The sequence below is a fragment of the Bombina bombina genome, chromosome 2, assembly GCF_027579735.1.
Source record: "Bombina bombina isolate aBomBom1 chromosome 2, aBomBom1.pri, whole genome shotgun sequence".
NCBI lineage: Eukaryota > Metazoa > Chordata > Amphibia > Anura > Bombinatoridae > Bombina > Bombina bombina.
In genome coordinates, this window is record NC_069500.1 from 488,495,389 (window position 1) to 488,514,675 (window position 19,287).

Below are 19,287 nucleotides of genomic sequence, written 5' to 3' on the forward strand. Positions count from 1 at the left end.
CAAATAAATAATAACAACAATAGTATATAACAAACAAGGGCATCAACCGTAGTAAAAGTACAAGTATGACAGGAGTATCTATACAAGTCTAACAGTAGTTTCACTCCTATATATATTACTACAGTATAACATAATATGCGCTCAGATATATGGGAATTAGAGCCTCATGTTCTAGTTAGCAGAAATGTAATACATAAGCAAAATTAAGCTAGAAATAGGGCATGATCTGGGAGAACAAACCTATGCCTTGCGATTATCATCCTGCTTGGGAGACTACGCATATTTGGTTTGTGATAGCTGATAAGCATACATACTTTTATATTACCCCTGATTAACATGGAGAGCACATAGATAACGGTCTAAAAGACCGATATAGTAGTAGGGAAAGGTTTGCTCCTCAGTCACAGGAAAGGGGAGATTTGCATAGTTCAAAAATATAGAATGTCACAGCACTGCAGAAGTTTTCCCTCACTGTAAACGCTGGATCGTTGGCCAGACTAACCTACGCCGGTTCTAATGTCCAAGGAAACGCGCTATACTTGTAAAACATTGCATGAAATAAATCCCTTCGGTCTTCCTTCTGCCGCCACCCAAAATAGAGAGTTCCCAGTGTCGGAGGAAAAGGCGAAACTCCGCGAAATGTTCCTCCTGGGTCCCACTGGTAGCTGGGTTTCTGGGCGGGCGACAGTGACAAATGCGGTTCCAATGAAGTAGTGGGTGTATTAAATGTTGCCTTCAGCTGTGCGGCAAACAGATACCATAATGTAGTATGAGTCTGGTCGTATCTATGTCTCCTCCCGGCTAGCGTATCAAGGGCTTTAATAAATGTTTGTTTTCCCAGGCCGTAGTTGAGGTTCTCTGTATAGTCCTTCTTGTTTAGCCAGCCTGCATCGGTCGAGTTTGGGCCTCTTAGGTTTCCTTTGAGCTGAGCGTACGATGTTAACTGGGAGTCTGCCTGTAAGCCCTCTGTTATTGCGCCCTGAATGGGCTTGGGTTTCTTGCAGTCAGTGTGGCATGTGTGATCAGCAAAAGAATCTCCGTCGTCAGCACTTGGCTTTAAAAGGGCTAGCGAAACGGGTCTTGGGCTTAAGCTAAATGCCTCAGTCATATGCTTCTCCATTTTGTGGAAATGATCTCGCAAGAGCCCCTCCAGAGCTCGGAGGAAATGAGTTGACTCCATATGTGTCAAGTGTCTTCATCTGATGCCATCTAACATTAGCGATCATCAAACTTTAGTTGCGGCGCCACTGAAGTATAAAAATGGCCGCTCATCCATGCTCCCCACGACTGTCTGTAGAGCGGGATGAGATCCAGTTCTGCTCAATCTAAACCACTTCCTTAGTGTTAGAGTTCTCCATTTGATCTGCTAGAAATTGTAGTTGCAGTCCTGCTATAATTCAAACATCTTTATGCACTTAAAATCATGAAATTTAACAGTTTGAAGCCGGAGCTGAGATAGTGTGCGTCTGTTCAGTTGCGCGGCTGGCTCCGCCCCCCCTAAATTGACGTATCTTATGAGATGTATTCCGTTATCAGTCCCAGCGAGGTTGCTGTGGAGCTTCCAAGCTTTATTTAACAACTATGTCTGGAACAATTAGAGACCTAGAGTTGCGGCTGCCATACTGCAGTCCCCTCTAGAGCTAGGGGGCCTCAGCCACCCTAACATTAGTAAGTATTATGAGGCCACCATGGTTTCTCACGTCTCAGCATGGGGACAAGATCTCCCGCCCACAAGATGGAGAGAGCTGGAACAAGTGTCTCTCCCGGCGTATATGGACCTTTCTGACCTACTGTGGTTTTCCTCGCATCTAACTTCCCAATTCACCATTTCTAATCAACTGGTCAGAGGATGCCAGAAGGTGTGGTACAAATTGTGACACAATGTATTGATAGCTCCTCCCCCCTCCCCTATACATCCTATAATTCCTCTGCTACAGGGCCTGCCCAATGTGAGGATAAATGTATGGAAACAAACGGAGATCTCCTCAGTGGGAGATTTCTTCCTGGGAGATCGTTTTTTATCCCACCAAGATATGGTGACTACATTTGACCTCCCATTCCACTTGGAGTTCGAACTCTTGAGGCTCAGATCATTGATGAAAGTTTGGGTTTTTTTCGCGGAAAAACGTAGAAATCCCACAACCTGGGAGACCAGATTGAAAACTGGTCTTCAGCTGTACAAACCTCTCACGACACACTATAGATGTCTCTTGGGAGGCCCGGGACTCACAATAACGAGACATATGATCGCCTGGGAAACGTAACTAAAAGTTGCATACACAGAGGCAAAATGGTCTAAAGCCATAGCAAACACTAAAGCTGCACTACACTGTACTACGATGTACGAACTGTATTTTAAAGGGATTTCTAGGTGGCATCTTGTCCCGACCAAACTGCAAGCCCTCTATCCTGACCACCCTCCCGCTTGCTGGAGAGAGTGTGGTGAGATGGGTACCCCGCTGCATACATGGTGGTCTTGCTCCAAACTTAAGCCGCTTTGGACTTAGCTGAATAATGTGTGTGCTGAATTGGAGCTGCCAGAGGTTTCCAATCCTGGTTTAGCTCTCCTGCATTTGGGATTACAGAAGGTTCCTACCCACAGGAGATACCTACTCCTATACCTGCTCACCTCAGTTAAAATGTTGATAGCTAGAAATTTGAAAAAAGTGCTCCCTCCGAGATGGCAAGGGGTGGTAGATTATCTGGCCTATGTCAAATCAATGGAAGACTATGTCTACAGAATGAGGAACCAGTCAGTGGCCTATAGCCTTATCTGGGAACCATGGGAGACATATCTGTCACAACGTAAACATTAAGAACTGGGGGTGACTAGTGATGGAACGGTTGGGCCTTGTGCTATTGTTTGCTGCATGCTCCTACCAGGAGACCCCGCCGTGCCCCTGGGGGGGCTCCTGGAAGACTCTGGTTTACCCTTTTCCCCCTCCCCCTCTACCAATACTAATGAACCCCCCTTCCCTCTCTGCCCCCCCCTCACTTTCTCCTCCCCCTTCTCTTACCTTTGCTTACCTCGTTTTTCCTGTCTTACAACCTACACTGACAACTCCTCCCCCTAGCAAGAGAACCTTAGACTGATCCCTAAAGGGAGTGGGAGCGGGAAGCCTGTTAGCTCTGCCCTGCCCCCATGTATGTATATATGTATTTACTCTTGTTACTATCCAAATGCAGCTGTTATAGAGCTACTAGTATAAATAGATATGGCGAAACTAGTCATGTCAAGCAATGTATCATTTGATCTGTTTGGTGTATTGTGATACCATTCCCTGCAAGATGGACCGCCATCTTGAGACAAGCATTCTGGACTAATAACTCTAATTTTCATACAATATGCTGTCTTATGCAATCTATGTATCCCACCCATGTACAATAACTTGGGGGGGGGGGGGGGGAAATGGTTGATTGTATTGTTCATGCATCTTTATTTAAAATTAAAAAAATATATAAAAAAAAAAAAAAAAAAAAAGGTTTTCCTCCTCATATACTCTACTTAATATATAAATATATGTCCTTTCTTTACCCATTTTAAACCCAGACTAGAGATATTTACTGCTTAATCCTCTAGAATAGTTTTGTTCTTTATATTTTAAATGTTATCGTATTACAGCAAGCTGCATTTTTGTCCATAATGCCAAGATACAGATATCCATATTGACCGCAGGCCATAATGGGTAAAACCTGTTGTTTTAGCGACATGGCATTTCTGAAGGTTAGGAATAAGCTATCATGCTTGATATATATAGTGTCACCTCTGTATTTATGGATCATGAAGGGGTTTGAGGGGGACCCCCAAAGAGATGTGCTCAAAAGAAATAGTGGCACAGATGTTATTGCAGACATTCTATTATCATTTTTAGTATTTAGGGACTAACCTTCTACCAAAGTCGATGCCTGTATCTCAAAGACGCTAGCACAGTGTGAGAGGTGCCCGGCTATAACACATTAAATTAAATATAATACCCATAGTGCATTACGCCCAATTTAGCAATTTTTTACTTATTTATGCTCTAATTAACTTTACATCTGGATATACTGCATAAGAGCCAAGGCTGTCATTTATTGTATCGCTTGAACCATGCTGCCTTAATATTATATTTATTAATTAATCCAAGGTTATATATAGGGTTTTTCATTTAATACACTACCATCACCTCTGCATGTCATCAGACTCTGGGGGGGGAGTATAATTTCTTCCTGAAGTATAATAGTTTTCTCCTGTTAAGTGTGGTCAGTCCACGGGTCATCATTACTTCTGGGATATTAACTCCTCCCCAACAGGAAGTGCAAGAGGATCACCCAGCAGAGCTGCTATATAGCTCCTCCCCTCTACGTCACACCCAGTCATTCTCTTGCACCCAACTAATAGATAGGATGTGTGAGAGGACTGTGGTGATTATACTTAGTTTTATACCTTCAATCAAAAGTTTGTTATTTTAAAACAGCACCGGAGTGTGTTGTTCCTTCTCAGGTAGAATTTGAAGAAGAATCTACCTGAGTTTTTGTATGATTTTAACCGGCGTAGTTAAGATCATTTTGCTGTTCTCGGCCATCTGAGGAGTGAGGTAAACTTCAGATCAGGAGACAGCGGGCAGGTTAACCTGCAAAGAGGTATGTAAGCAGCATATTATTTTCTGAGAATGGAATTGACTGAGAAAATACTGCCATACCGATATAATGTAAACTCAGCCTTAAATGCAGTAGTAGCAACTGGTATCAGGCTGTCATGTATGTATATTTACACTTCAGTATTCTGGGGAATGGCACTTCACTGGGATAATACTGTATGCATAAGACTTTAGCCTAACTTGCAGTGGGAATGACTAGCAACAGGCTTTCTAATGACATTTCATTTATTTGATGTTAAACGTTTTTGCTGGCATGTTAAAATCGTTTAATTATCTGAGGTACTGGGTGAAAAATTGTTTTGGGCACTGTTTTTTTCCACTTGGCGGTCGTTTTATTTAATTTAAGACAGTTTACTGATCTCCCTCACTGTTGTGTGTGAGGGGGAGGGGCCTATTTTGGCGCTTTTGCTACGCATCAGAAAATTCAGTCACAAGTCTGTTTTCTTCCCTGCATGATCCGGTTCGTCTCTACAGAGCTCAGGGGTCTTCAAAAGTTAGTTTGAGGGAGGTAATCACTCACAGCAGACCTGTGAGATTGTGCTTTGACTGTGATAAAAAAACGTTTATATTCTGTACATTTTTTCTGCTATTCAGGGTTAGTTATCCATTGCTAATGGGGGCAATCCTTTGCTAAATTGTGTTTTACCGGAAAGAATTTGATGATATAGTTTCTACGGTTTATTATTACTCAACTGTCATAACTTTTTTTCTGTGCTTCTTAAAGGCACAGTACGTTTTTCATATTATTTGTAAATTGCTTTGAAAAGTATTTCCAAGTTGCTAGTTTAATTGCTAGTGTGTTAAACATGTCTGACTCAGAGGAATATCTCTGTGCTATATGTGCTAAAGCCAAAGTGGAGCCCAATAGAAATTTATGTACTAATTGCATTGATGCTACTTTAAATAAAAGTCAATCTGTACAAATTGAACATCATTCACCAAACAACGAGGGGAGAGTTATGCCGACTAACTCGCCTCACGTGTCAGTACCTGCATCTCCCGCTCGGGAGGTGCGTGATATTGTAGCGCCGAGTACATCAGGGCGGCCATTACAAATCACATTACAGGATATGGCTAATGTTATGACTGAAGTTTTGTCTAAATTACCAGAACTTAGAGGTAAGCGTGATCACTCTGGGGTGAGAACAGAGTGCGCTGTTAATAATAGGGCCATGTCTGATACTGTGTCACAGTATGCAGAATATGAGGACGGAGAGCTTCAATCTGCAGGTGACGGTTCTGATCCCAATAGAATGGATTCAGACATTTCTAATTTTAAGTTTAAACTCGAAAACCTCCGTGTACTGTTAGGGGAGGTATTAGCAGCTCTGAATGATTGTAACACCGTTGCAATCCCAGAGAAGTTATGTAGGCTGGACAGATACTATGCGGTACCGGCGAGTACTGACGTATTTCCTATACCTAAGAGGCTTACAGAGATAATTTCTAAGGAGTGGGATAGGCCCGGTGTACCCTTTTCCCCCCTCCTGTGTTTAGAAAAATGTTTCCAATAGACGCCACCACACGGGACTTATGGCAGACGGTCCCTAAGGTGGAGGGAGCGGTTTCTACTCTAGCTAAGCGTACCACTATCCCGGTGGAGGATAGCTGTGCCTTTTCAGATCCAATGGATAAAAAATTAGAGGGTTACCTTAAGAAAATGTTTGTTCAACAAGGTTTTATATTGCAACCCCTTGCATGTATTGCGTCTGTCTCGGCCGCGGCCGCTTTTTGGTCCGAGTCCCTGGAAGAGACTCTTGACTCAATAACTATAGATGAGATTTCAAGCAAGCTTAAAACACTTAAGCTAGCTAATTCATTTGTTTCAGATGCCGTAGTACATTTAACAAAACTTACGGCTAAGAATTCCGGATTCGCCATTCAGGCACGCAGAGCACTGTGGCTAAAATCCTGGTCAGCTGACGTTACTTCTAAATCTAAATTACTTAACATACCTTTCAAAGGGCAGACCTTATTCGGGCCCGGTTTGAAAGAAATTATCGCTGACTTTACAGGAGGTAAAGGCCATGCCCTGCCTCAAGACAGAGCCAAACCTAAGGCTAGACAGTCTAATTTTCGTTCCTTTCGTAATTTCAAGGCAGGAGCAGCATCAACTTCCTCTGCTCCAAAACAGGAAGGAGCTGTTGCTCGCTACAGACAAGGCTGGAGACCTAACCAGTCCTGGAAGAAGGGCAAGCAGGCCAGAAAACCTGCTGCTGCCCCTAAGACAGCATGAATCGAGGGCCCCCAATCCGGGAACGGATCTAGTGGGGGGCAGACTTTCTCTCTTCGCCCAGGCTTGGGCAAGAGATGTCCAGGATCCCTGGGCGTTAGAGATCATATCTCAGGGATATCTTCTGGACTTCAAATCCTCTCCCCCAAAAGGGAGATTTCATCTGTCAAGGTTGTCAACAAACCAAATAAAGAAAGAGGCGTTTCTACGCTGTGTACAAGATCTTTTACTAATGGGAGTGATCCATCCGGTTCCGCGGTCGGAACATGGACAGGGGTTTTACTCAAATCTGTTTGTGGTTCCCAAAAAAGAGGGAACCTTCAGGCCAATCTTGGATTTAAAGATCCTAAACAAATTCCTAAGAGTTCCATCGTTCAAAATGGAAACTATTCGGACAATCCTACCCATGATCCAAAAGGGTCAGTACATGACCACAGTGGATTTAAAGGATGCTTACCTTCACATACCGATTCACAAGGATCATTACCGGTATCTAAGGTTTGCCTTCCTAGACAGGCATTACCAGTTTGTAGCTCTTCCATTCGGATTGGCTACGGCTCCAAGAATCTTCACAAAGGTTCTGGGTGCTCTTCTGGCGGTACTAAGACCGCGAGGAATTTCGGTAGCTCCGTACCTAGACGACATTCTGATACAAGCTTCAAGCTTTCAAACTGCCAAGTCTCATACAGAGTTAGTACTGGCATTTCTAAGGTCGCATGGATGGAAGGTGAACGAAAAGAAGAGTTCTCTCTTTCCACTCACAAGAGTTCCCTTCTTAGGGACTCTTATAGATTCTGTAGAAATGAAGATCTACCTGACAGAAGACAGGTTAACAAAGCTTCAAAATGCATGCCGTGTCCTTCATTCCATTCAACACCCGTCAGTGGCTCAATGCATGGAGGTGATCGGCTTAATGGTAGCGGCAATGGACATAGTACCCTTTGCACGCCTACATCTCAGACTGCTGCAATTGTGCATGCTAAGTCAGTGGAATGGGGATTACTCAGATTGTCCCCTACTCTGAATCTGGATCAAGAGACCAGAAATTCTCTTCTATGGTGGCTTTCTCGGCCACATCTGTCCAGGGGGATGCCATTCAGCAGGCCAGATTGGACAATTGTAACAGACGCCAGCCTACTAGGCTGGGGCGCTGTCTGGAATTCTCTGAAGGCTCAGGGATCATGGACTCAGGAGGAGAGTCTCCTGCCAATAAACATTCTGGAATTGAGAGCAGTTCTCAATGCCCTTCTGGCTTAGCCCCAGTTAACAACTCGGGGGTTCATCAGGTTTCAGTCGGACAACATCACGACTGTAGCTTACATCAACCATCAAGGAGGGACAAGAAGCTCCCTAGCGATGATGGAAGTATCAAAGATAATTCGCTGGGCAGAGTCTCACTCTTGCCACCTGTCAGCAATCCACATCCCGGGAGTGGAGAACTGGGAGGCGGATTTCCTAAGTCGTCAGACTTTTCATCCGGGGGAGTGGGAACTTCATCCGGAGGTCTTTGCCCAAATACTTCGACGTTGGGGCAAACCAGAGATAGATCTCATGGCGTCTCGACAGAACGCCAAGCTTCCTTGTTTCGGGTCCAGATCCAGGGATCCGGGTGCGGTCCTGATAGATGCCTTGACAGCACCTTGGACCTTGGGGATGGCTTATGTGTTTCCACCCTTCCCGTTGCTTCCTCGATTGATTGCCAGAATCAAACAGGAGAGAGCATCGGTGATTCTAATAGCGCCTGCGTGGCCACGCAGGACTTGGTATGCAGATCTAGTGGACATGTCATCCTGTCCACCCTGGTCTCTGCCTCTGAGACAGGACCTTCTGATCCAGGGTCCCTTCAAACATCAAAATCTAATTTCTCTGAAGCTGACTGCTTGGAAATTGAACGCTTGATTTTATCAAAACGTGGTTTTTCTGAGTCAGTAATTGATACCTTAATACAGGCTAGGAAGCCTGTTACCAGAAAGATTTACCATAAAATATGGCGTAAATACTTATATTGGTGCGAATCCAAAAGTTACTCATGGAGTAAGGTTAGGATTCCTAGGATATTGTCTTTTCTACAAGAAGGTTTAGAAAAGGGTTTATCCGCTAGTTCCTTAAAGGGACAGATTTCAGCTCTGTCCATTCTTTTACACAAACGTCTGTCAGAGGTTCCAGACGTTCAGGCTTTTTGTCAGGCTTTGGCCAGGATTAAGCCTGTGTTTAAAACTGTTGCTCCACCATGGAGTTTGAACTTAGTTCTTAATGTTTTACAGGGTGTTCCGTTTGAACCCCTTCATTCCATTGATATCAAATTGTTATCTTGGAAAGTTCTGTTTTTAATGGCTATTTCTTCGGCTCGAAGAGTCTCTGAGTTATCTGCCTTACATTGTGATTCTCCTTATCTGATTTTTCATTCAGACAAGGTAGTTTTGCGTACTAAACCTGGGTTCTTACCTAAGGTGGTCACTAACAGGAATATCAATCAAGAGATTGTTGTTCCATCTTTGTGTCCTAATCCTTCTTCGAAGAAGGAACGTCTTCTACACAATCTAGATGTAGTCCGTGCCCTGAAATTTTATCTACAGGCAACTAAGGATTTTCGACAAACGTCTTCCCTGTTTGTCGTTTATTCTGGTCAGAGGAGAGGTCAAAAAGCTTCTGCTACCTCTCTCTCTTTTTGGCTTCGTAGCATAATACGTTTAGCTTATGAGACTGCTGGACAGCAGCCTCCTGAAAGAATTACAGCTCATTCTACTAGAGCTGTGGCTTCCACTTGGACCTTTAAGAATGAGGCTTCTGTTGAACAGATTTGCAAGGCTGCAACTTGGTCTTCTCTTCATACTTTTTCCAAATTTTACAAATTTGACACTTTTGCTTCTTCGGAGGCTGTTTTTGGGAGAAAGGTTCTTCAGGCAGTGGTTCCTTCCGTATAAAGAGCCTGCCTGTCCCTCCCGTCATCCGTGTACTTTAGCTTTGGTATTGGTATCCCAGAAGTAATGATGACCCGTGGACTGACCACACTTAACAGGAGAAAACATAATTTATGCTTACCTGATAAATTCCTTTCTCCTGTAGTATGGTCAGTCCACGGCCCGCCCTGTTTTTATGGCAGGTCTAAATTTTTAAATTATACTCCAGTCACCACTGCACCCTTTGGCTTCTCCTTTCTCGTTGGTTCTCGGTCGAATGACTGGATGTGACGTAGAGGGGAGGAGCTATATAGCAGCTCTGCTGGGTGATCCTCTTGCACTTCCTGTTTGGGAGGAGTTAATATCCCAGAAGTAATGATGACCCGTGGACTGACCACACTACAGGAGAAAGGAATTTATCAGGTAAGCATAAATTATGTTTTTTTCTCAGAGCCTCTATCTTACATATACCTTGTGCTGGCTTTGGGAGGACTAAACTTAATTTATATGCCCTAGCTCCCCCCTCCACACACATTCAGAGCCCACATCAGGGTTCAATTTAGGTGAACTATTTTCACCACAAACTCCCCGATTTTACCCATTCTTCCCTTTTTGTATTATAGATGTGTGAGTTCCCCAACGGTCAGATCTATATTGGCTTCTTTGAAATAGAAAAATGTGAGTCAATCTGATGTCTTCTATTTATACGACAGTCTGAACTTTTATGTGTTAGCTTGACCTTGGGGGAGTTGGTTTAAAGTCTCTTTCCATCACTAAGGAAGGGTTACCTGACTTATCAATGTTTTGACAATAACTTTAATCGGACCTGTGTGTCTGTTCCATATGTTTGTGTCTATTGGAGCAGGGGTGTCCCCCATTGCGTGTCCCCTATTGTTACTTCTACTTTTGAAACTAAATAAAAATTTATATTTAAAAAAAAAAAAATTGTTGTTCCTTCTCTCTGTCCTAATCCTCCTCCTCATAAGGAACGTCTGTTGCATAACTTGGATGTTGTGCATGCTCTCAAATTCTACCTACAGGCTACTAACGAATTTCGCCAGTCTTCTGCCCTGTTTGTTTCTCAGGAAAGCGTAAAGGTCAGAAGGCCACTTCTCTTTTCCTCTGGTTGAAAAGTATGATTCGTTTTGCTTATGAGACAGCTGGTCAGCAGCCTCCTGAGAGAATTACGGCTCATTCCACTAGGGCTGTCTCCTCTTTTTGGGCTTTCAAAAATGAATCCTCTGTGGAACAGATTTGCAAGGCGGCAACATGGTCCTTTTGGGAGAAAGGTTCTTCTATTTAGGTCTACCTGTCTTGTTCATTATGTGTCCTCTAGCTTGGGTATTGGTTTCCACTAGTAATTGTAATGACGTTGTGGACTCTCCATGTCTTAGGAAAGAAAATAAAATGTATGCTTACCTGATAAATTTCTTTCTTTCCGGACATGGAGAGTCCACGACCCCACCCTTCAGATTAGACAGTATTTTTTTTTTTTTTTTTTTGCTAAACCTCAGGAACCCTCTACACCTTTGTGTTTATCTTTTTCCATTTCCCTTCAGCTGTCGGTTATGGGTAAGGGAAGTTACACTTAACAGCTTTGTTGGGATGCTCTTTGCCTCCTCCTGCTGGCCAGGAGTGACTATCCCACTAGTAATTGGAATGACGTTGTGGACTCTCCATGTCCGGAAAGAAAGAAATTTATCAGGTAAGCATAAATTTTATTTTCTCCCTAAGGTGTGGTGTTGGATTGAAGCATTAATCAGGAATTTGTTGTTCTTTCCTTTTGTTCTAATCCTTCTTCTCATAAGGAAAGTCTTTTGCATAACTTAGATGTTGTGTGTGTGCTCTAAAATTTTACCTACAAGCTGCTATGATTTTCGGCAACTTCTGCCCTGTTTGTTGTTTTCTCTGGAAAACGTAAGGGTCAGAAGGCCACTTCTACTACTCTTTCCCTCTGGTTAAGGAGTATTATTTGTATTGCTTATGAGACTGCTAGACAGCAGCCTCCTGAGAGAATTACAGCTCTTTGCACTAGGGCTGTTTCCTCATCTTGGGATTTCAAAAACGAAGCTTCTGTGGAACAGGTTTGCAAGGAGGCAACAGGGTTCACTTTGCATACTTTTTCCAAAATTTACAAATTTGATACTTTTGCCTCGACTGAGGGCTATTTGCAAAATAGGTTCTTCAAGCGGTGGTGCCTTCTGTTTAGGTCTGCCTGTCTTGTCCCTCCCTCCCTGTTCATTCCGTGTCCTCTAGCTTGGGTATTGGTTCCCACTAGTAATTAGAATGACGTTGTGGACTCTCCATGTCATAGGAAAGAAAACAAAATTTATGCTAACCTGATAAATTTCTTTCTTTCTGGACATGGAGAGTCCACGACCCGCTCTCTTTTTTTCATTATATTTTGGCAGTTTTTTTAAGTAAACCTCAGGCACCTTTTTACCCTTTTGTTTCTTCTTTTTCAATTTTCCTTCACCTGAAGGACTGGGGATTATGGGTAAGGGAAGTTGCACTTAACAACTTTGCTGGGGTGCTCTTTGCCTCCTCCTGCTGGCCAGGAGTTGAATATCCCACTAGTAATTGGAATGAAGTTGTGGACTCTCCATGTCCGGAAAGAGAAATTTATCAGGTAAGCATACATTTTGTTTTTACCTCTGTGATTACCTTGAATCTAAGCCTCTGCAAACTGCCCCCTTATTTCAGTTCGTTTGACAGACATCCATTTTAGCCAATCAGAGCTGGCTGCCTGGAACTCCATGTGCGTGAGCACAGTGTTATGTATATGACACACTTGAACTAACACCCTCTAGTGGTGAAAAAACTTTTAAAATGCTCTGAGAGAAGAGGCGGCCTTCAAGGGCTTAGAAATGGGCATATGAACCTCCTAGGTTTAGCTTTCAACTAAGAATACCAAGAGAACAAAGCAAAATTGGTGATAAAAGTAATTTTGAAAATTGTTTAAAGTTACATTCTTTATCTGAATCATGAAAGTTTATTTAGGACTAGACTGTCCCTTTAAATAAAGGCACTTAAAGCCTTGTTACTGACAAATCTGTTGTTCAACAACTTTTACAGGGCTTTAGAAGACTCAGTATAGTGATTCATGAAACTGAAAATGGTTATAAAAGCATTGCTGAAGACCTTGGGTGTTCATCAGGTGTGAAACAGATTTGTAGAGAGGAATGATCCAAAATTCACCCTCAATGTTGAGGAACATCTACAGGAAACATTTAGTGGAGGTTGTTGCTGTTAAGAGCATCTATAAGTTATTTAATTAATGGGTTCACTTACTTTCACAGCCAGCAGTTTGAAGAAATACTCATATGTTGTCAATATAAAAGTGTGAGAAGTACAACTGTTTGTGCATTAGTTTAGTCAGGTTGTATTTGTCTAAAATTGATTAAATGAAGATCAGACCACGTTTTATGAGTAATAAATACATAAATCCAGGTAATTCCAAAGGGTTCACAAATGTTTTCTTGCAACTGTACATTTTTTATGTATGTGTCTTTCCTCTGATTAGTATATTATATTTTATTTATTTTTTTCTTTCAGGGACAGTGGCATATTATAGTCTACCCGTTTGCACAAAATGTGTATTTTAATAACCAGAACTTATATTACCTTTTTGCTTTTTTCCCCTTTATAAAGAAATGTACATGTTTAACTGAAGATAACAGATTATAATATAAATCTACTGTATTAGGTCTATTTATCTACAATGCAATGCCATAAATATATCCCTTTAACCAATTTCCTTTCTAGATATTTCTTAATATCCCTCCACATATTCATATTACACCCTTAATTTTTATTTAGCTATATTATAATCAATGCCATTTTACAAGTAATGTTGGTTTTGGTTATATTATCTTCTATTATATTGTTATAAAATTTAAAACTATCAGTTGGAGCAGACTACATCTTAGTTTTAGTTTTTCCTTCAGAAGAAACTAAAATATTTTGTAGGACTACCATTATCTTACACTTAACTTTAGGGCTGCAACAACTAATCGGTAAGTTTGATCATAAAAATAGTGGTCAGCAAATCTCATTATCAATTAGGTGGTCAGCGATTAGTTGGTCAGTTGCACAGCACCAGCTGCTTTAATCTGATGATCTACTGCAACTAAGATTGTGCAAAAAAAAATTGAATTTATTTATTTTTTTAATCTTTTTTTTCTATCCGATTAATCGGACATTAATCATCCGATTAATCGGATAGAAAAAAAATAAATAAAAATGTTTGCACAATACCATGTGCAGGAGTTCATCTGATTGAAGCAGCTGGTGCTGTGCAACTGACCAACTAATCGCTGACCACCTAATTGATAATGAGATTCTTTGACAACTATTTTTATGATCAATCTTACCGATTAGTTGTTGCAGCCCTTGCTTATAAAAACTCTGTCTTCTCCTCTCCATTTAATGGTTTTGTGGCAATTACTTAATCCCAGTCTATAATTGTTCTACAATATTTTGAGCATTATAACCTTTTGCTCTTGCGTGATTGAATGGCCAAAATTCCAAAGTAATCTGGGGAAAAGTCATGCTGTTGGTTAACAGTGATCCCTTAGCTAAGCAATATGACCACGTTGAAACTGTATACACTGTTCTTGAGTGCAGGGATTCCACAAGACTTAAATAGTCCTACATAAGATACGCACCTGTTTACCCCATATAAGCGTGTTTTCATGGTTGCATAATGATTATTAACATTACAATATTTAATAATTAATAACAAAACAATATTTTGTTGATGTCACGTTCAAGTATCAGATTTGGAGGCACCTTGTTGCTTGTGCCTTTGTGAAATGCCTTGTTCAGCATGAAATCAATTCATTTCATTACTTCAAGCTTTTCACTAAATTATCATAGATAGGAAGGGGCTTCCCATCTTTTTCTTGCTTTTTACTTTTAGTTGATGCATGACTGACTGCATGGCTCCTTGATGTGCACCATGGCATGTTAGTGTGTTACTGCATTACACATTTTCTATATGCTTTCTGTTTCTTTGCTGTAACTTCAAAATACTGTCATTTGAAGAACCAGCTGTATTGGGAAGATAACACAAATACTGTCTTCCCAGTAAAATAGTAGCCTACCAGCAGCAGCAGATATTTAGTGTCCCTTTAACCTCTGCTTTTATGAAATGGTGCATGTGCACATATGTATGTACTGGATGTGCTCATTGCTAAATGTGTCTGGGAAACATTGTGTGATTTGTATAGTAAAGACTAATGTCTATGCAGCAAGTATGCAGAGAGCAATGGAGCTTTCAAAAAGGGAGATTCACCTCATGAAAACAAACACTCTTTTAAAGTATTAAATATACAATAATTCTTTAAAACAATGTCTTTGCCATTGTTGAATCTTGTATGGGCTTCCATTGTTGCAGAAACATTTATAAAATTCACCTTGATTTACATACAATGACACTCTTCTCATTTCATACAGCTACATTGTGAGGTGTAGAGGGCAAGTATCAGAACTGCTAAGAGAATAGGTTATAGGTGGGGGAAATGATCTCAAAGCAGAACTTTGCAATTTTTTAGAAGTAAATGTATTACATTGAAAAAAAGGCAGCTTTGGTGATGAGACATTTTTTAGGCTTCTTCTTTTGCCCTGGTAACGTATATACATGTATCATATTGTTAACCCTGACTAGGACAGTGAATTTCCTGTATCCATTTAGATCTAAGAGCATAGTACCAATTTCTGTTTTCATTGCATTAGCATGATGCTACAGAAACCAGGAGCTCCATTCTATAAATACGAGCATTCATATAGCTTATTTTTATCATTGTCATTGCTGGGTGTCTGTCTAGATTCAACCTAACAATATCTAGCCCTGACTTTTGCCCAGCCAAGACCCATTAATGCTCACTCTAATTAGCAAAAACATCACACAATGATTATGGGGCCATGCTTCCTAGAGAGTTATAATGTAATTTGACTGTGTTGTCAATATCAGTAGACACATTTTATGAACTTGTTCAGTGTGTCTTGGTTGGTTGATGAGTATACTCTTATAAGACAGTTTGTTTTCTGGGGTTAATCTAAACAGAGCACTTTATTAATACTGATCATAACACAATAAACTATGTTAATTGCCTTCTTTTCTGTTTCTGGTAAAGGAATTGTGGGAATGTGTTCTGCTCCAGTTGCTGTAACCAGAAGGTGCCTGTTCCCAGCCAGCAGTTGTTTGAGCCAAGCCGAGTCTGCAAGTCGTGTTACTGCAGTTTGCACCCTAGCATGGAACTGGAAAATCCTATTGCAGCCTCTTCAAACTAGGCAAAACTTCCTTCTGAAAGAAACAAAGATGGCGAGTAGCCAGTGTTTTCATATCCAGGAAGAAGCCTGGCAATTATTGGAACATTTTGAAGATGGGATTCTATGAAGAGGGTTCTTAATTTTCCTTAACTGTCCTGTTGGCTTTCTCCACCTTACATACTTTATTTTTCCCATTTCCTTGTGTTTGTAGAAGCAGTGTTTGGGATTGGTGTGGGGCAGGAATCCTGCAGCTTGCTATCTTCGTTTGCTGCAGATGAGCCATTGCTGTGGCAGGCATCACTTCTCCAAAAGCCTGCAAATGACTTCAAAAAGAGTGCTTAAATCTTCATCCCGTTCAATGCCAGAAGGTGCAGCAGTCACTCCCAGGTGGTCAATGGATTTAAACTCCTTTATGCAACAATTAGCGGGGTGGGCTGTATCTCATAGCTGTACATGTAAGTGTCACGCAGTAAAATTAACAGCAGCGTCATTCTTACTATAGTAGGGCGTTTCAGGTTTCTTCCCTATAAAATGCAGGGTCATTTCAAGGATCTCCCATTAAGACAGCATTTGATCCAATTTTGAAGAAGCAGATGTAAAGCAGCGATTATGCGGTTGCAGGGTATGTATGGTTGGTTTGCTGGATTCTGTTATCATAGACTTGTGGTCTTGTGTGTCTTTCTGAGACCTAGACAAGCAGAACCACGGCATCCTTGCATACAACTGCCCTGAACGCGCCTAACCAGAACAGGTGAACAACCTTTAGATCTGCTGATCCATCCCATTTTTATTCTATAGTAAGATTATTACACCTAAATACTTCCATCTTCATAGGTGCCTAAAGGCCTGATAATGTAGTTAACTTGGGTCTAAGTGTTTAGATATGTAGGTTAATTTTCCAATGTAGCTGCTTGGAAATACTTTTTTTTGCCAGGAGATGGTGCCATTTTGCAGCTATTTGGGGGATTCTGTTTACTTCTCCTTTTATAGTACTGCTCTCAGTTGGAAGAGTCACTGATTTGATGTATTACATGGGAGTTGCCTGCTCCTTGCTAGTGGCACTTATTATGCAGATGATGGGATTATTGGTTATTGAATCATACCCTAAAAACCAAATTACCTCCCGTGCCACCAATAAAGGCACAAAAGCTGCATTTCTCCAAAGTGTAACTACTTTAAAGAGTCATTGTACGCTAACATTTTCTCCCCTTTAATGTGTTCCACTGGTCCATTTTACCTGCTGTGTGTATTTTTATAATTTGCAAGCATATCCTTTATATTTATTTTGTTATCTGACATGGTTACTTTGTCTTGTATCCTTACTTATACTGAAAATATGAGTAACAACAAACATTTTCTCTGTAGCAAAGGTATGTAAACAGGAGACAAATAGCACTGATCTCCTGGTGTGAGATATGAGGGAGAGAGATATTGTATCAGATATAACTTGTTGTGTCACCCCAGCTATAATTAGCATTTCAATATTTAACACAGATAACATTAGCAGGTCTGCTTTACTTGCAGGTTCAGCCCATTGTTATGGGCAGGTAATGGTTTCAATGAGCAAAAAACAAACTGCTGTTTCAAATAAGAGCAATTTTCAATAATATTTAACATTTAATACAGTAAGTATAACAAGTCATTTGGAGCACATTAACGGAAAACAAATTTTATAGTACAGTATCCCTTTAATGCTGAAATGGGTAGCAAAACACTTTTTTTTAATCATTCTGTTCATGGGGCATTTAGTTTATATCCAAACTAGGTCATACCCACTAGGGTAAAAAGTTTAATATTTTGAGACTATCATTTAAAAATGTCCCTGTGCAGTTAAGACTTTCAGGTGTCTAAACAATCCAAGAATTGTGAGCAAGCTGTATATAACAAGGTTTCCTTTGCCCCTCTCTAAACACCTATATTTAATGGCATGCCGATAATAGAATCTAAACAGAGGATTGAAACTAAAACAATCTGGGGGTACGAATTGGGGAAAAATAGTTTTGCACTTATTCCATTATTTTTGTACAGATATTTATTTTTATTTCTTCCCCACTCGAGTGCACTTAGTGTAATTGCACAAGGCTGCCCCCTGGAGGCAACTATGTTGGGTTGGTAGTGATAGGATTATTGACTTGGGGTAATGTCGCTTTCTCTACTGCAGGGCAGCTGGATTACCATTAAATCACCCTCTTAAGAATTTAGTGGGTAACTATAGAGGGGGTTGTAAATGACCAGACAATATATAGTAATTGTAAACAGAGAGTTCATTTTAAATCTTTTCTAAGGTGGAATCCCAGATGTTTTCCATGGACATTTAGGGAAATGTTTGTGTTTCTCTCACCTTGAAAACAAATATGGTGTGTAATGAATTAGTATTGTATGTTTCTAAATTCCTCACGTTGCAACATATCCGCTACATTTTACCAGTGTGCTGAAGCTGAATACAGTTGTACGCACAAATGCAGATATATTGAGGAGTATATACATGTTAAAACTAGAGAACGCGCCATGTTTATTTTCAGGGAAAAGCTAGGCAGTCTATTTTCTCCACTGGAGAATGTAGAAGCTTATAGTAATGTGTGACAACAAACTCACTTTTTGTCATATGATGAGCAACATTCTGTAGTCTTCTGGCAAAAAGTAAAAGAAAGAAGAACAATCTTTTACATGGCTGTGTAGCAACCTGGTCAGTGAAGCACTTTCCCCCCTTCATTGTAATTATTTTCTTTGTTCTGTATGGGATTTGATTTCTTACTTCATAGATTGTGTATATATCAATATATATATATATATAAATATATATAAATATAAAAACTTTCCCTTCTGAAGAGCAGATACAGAATTTCTATTTTTTTTTCTTTGTGTCAAGCAAGAGGTAAATAAGCTAGCGTTGTTAACTATATGAATAAAACATAATTAAAGTTCAAAGCTTGTGTAGTGCTCTTTTTGTACTTTAATGTTTAAAATGTGACACCACATTCTTGGATGACTTTATTAGATAGTAACTATTTCTTTCATGTAATTGGCAAGAGTCCATGAGCTAGTGACGTATGGGATATACAATCCTACCAGGAGGGGCAAAGTTTCCCAAACCTCAAAATGCCTATAAATACACCCCTCACCACACCCACAATTCAGTTTTACAAACTTTGCCTCCTATGTAGGTGGTGAAGTAAGTTTGTGCTAAGATTTCTATGTTGATATGCGCTTCTCAGCATTTTGAAGCCCGATTCCTCTCAGA

General features: G+C 40.7%; 1 protein-coding gene across 6 annotated transcripts in view; it reads left to right on the forward strand.

Annotated features, from left to right (window-relative positions):
- The window catches only part of MTMR3 (myotubularin related protein 3), a 429,098-nt gene extending 410,124 nt beyond the window's left edge, over positions 1-18,974 (forward strand). For all 6 annotated transcript variants that reach the window (XM_053702192.1, XM_053702194.1, XM_053702196.1 and 3 more), the window contains one exon: positions 15,911-18,974. In XM_053702192.1, coding sequence (XP_053558167.1) covers positions 15,911-16,067 — 157 coding nt within the window. In that variant the 3' untranslated portion in view covers positions 16,068-18,974. The remainder of the gene's footprint in view (positions 1-15,910) is intronic.
- The last annotated feature ends 313 nt before the right edge of the window (positions 18,975-19,287 follow it).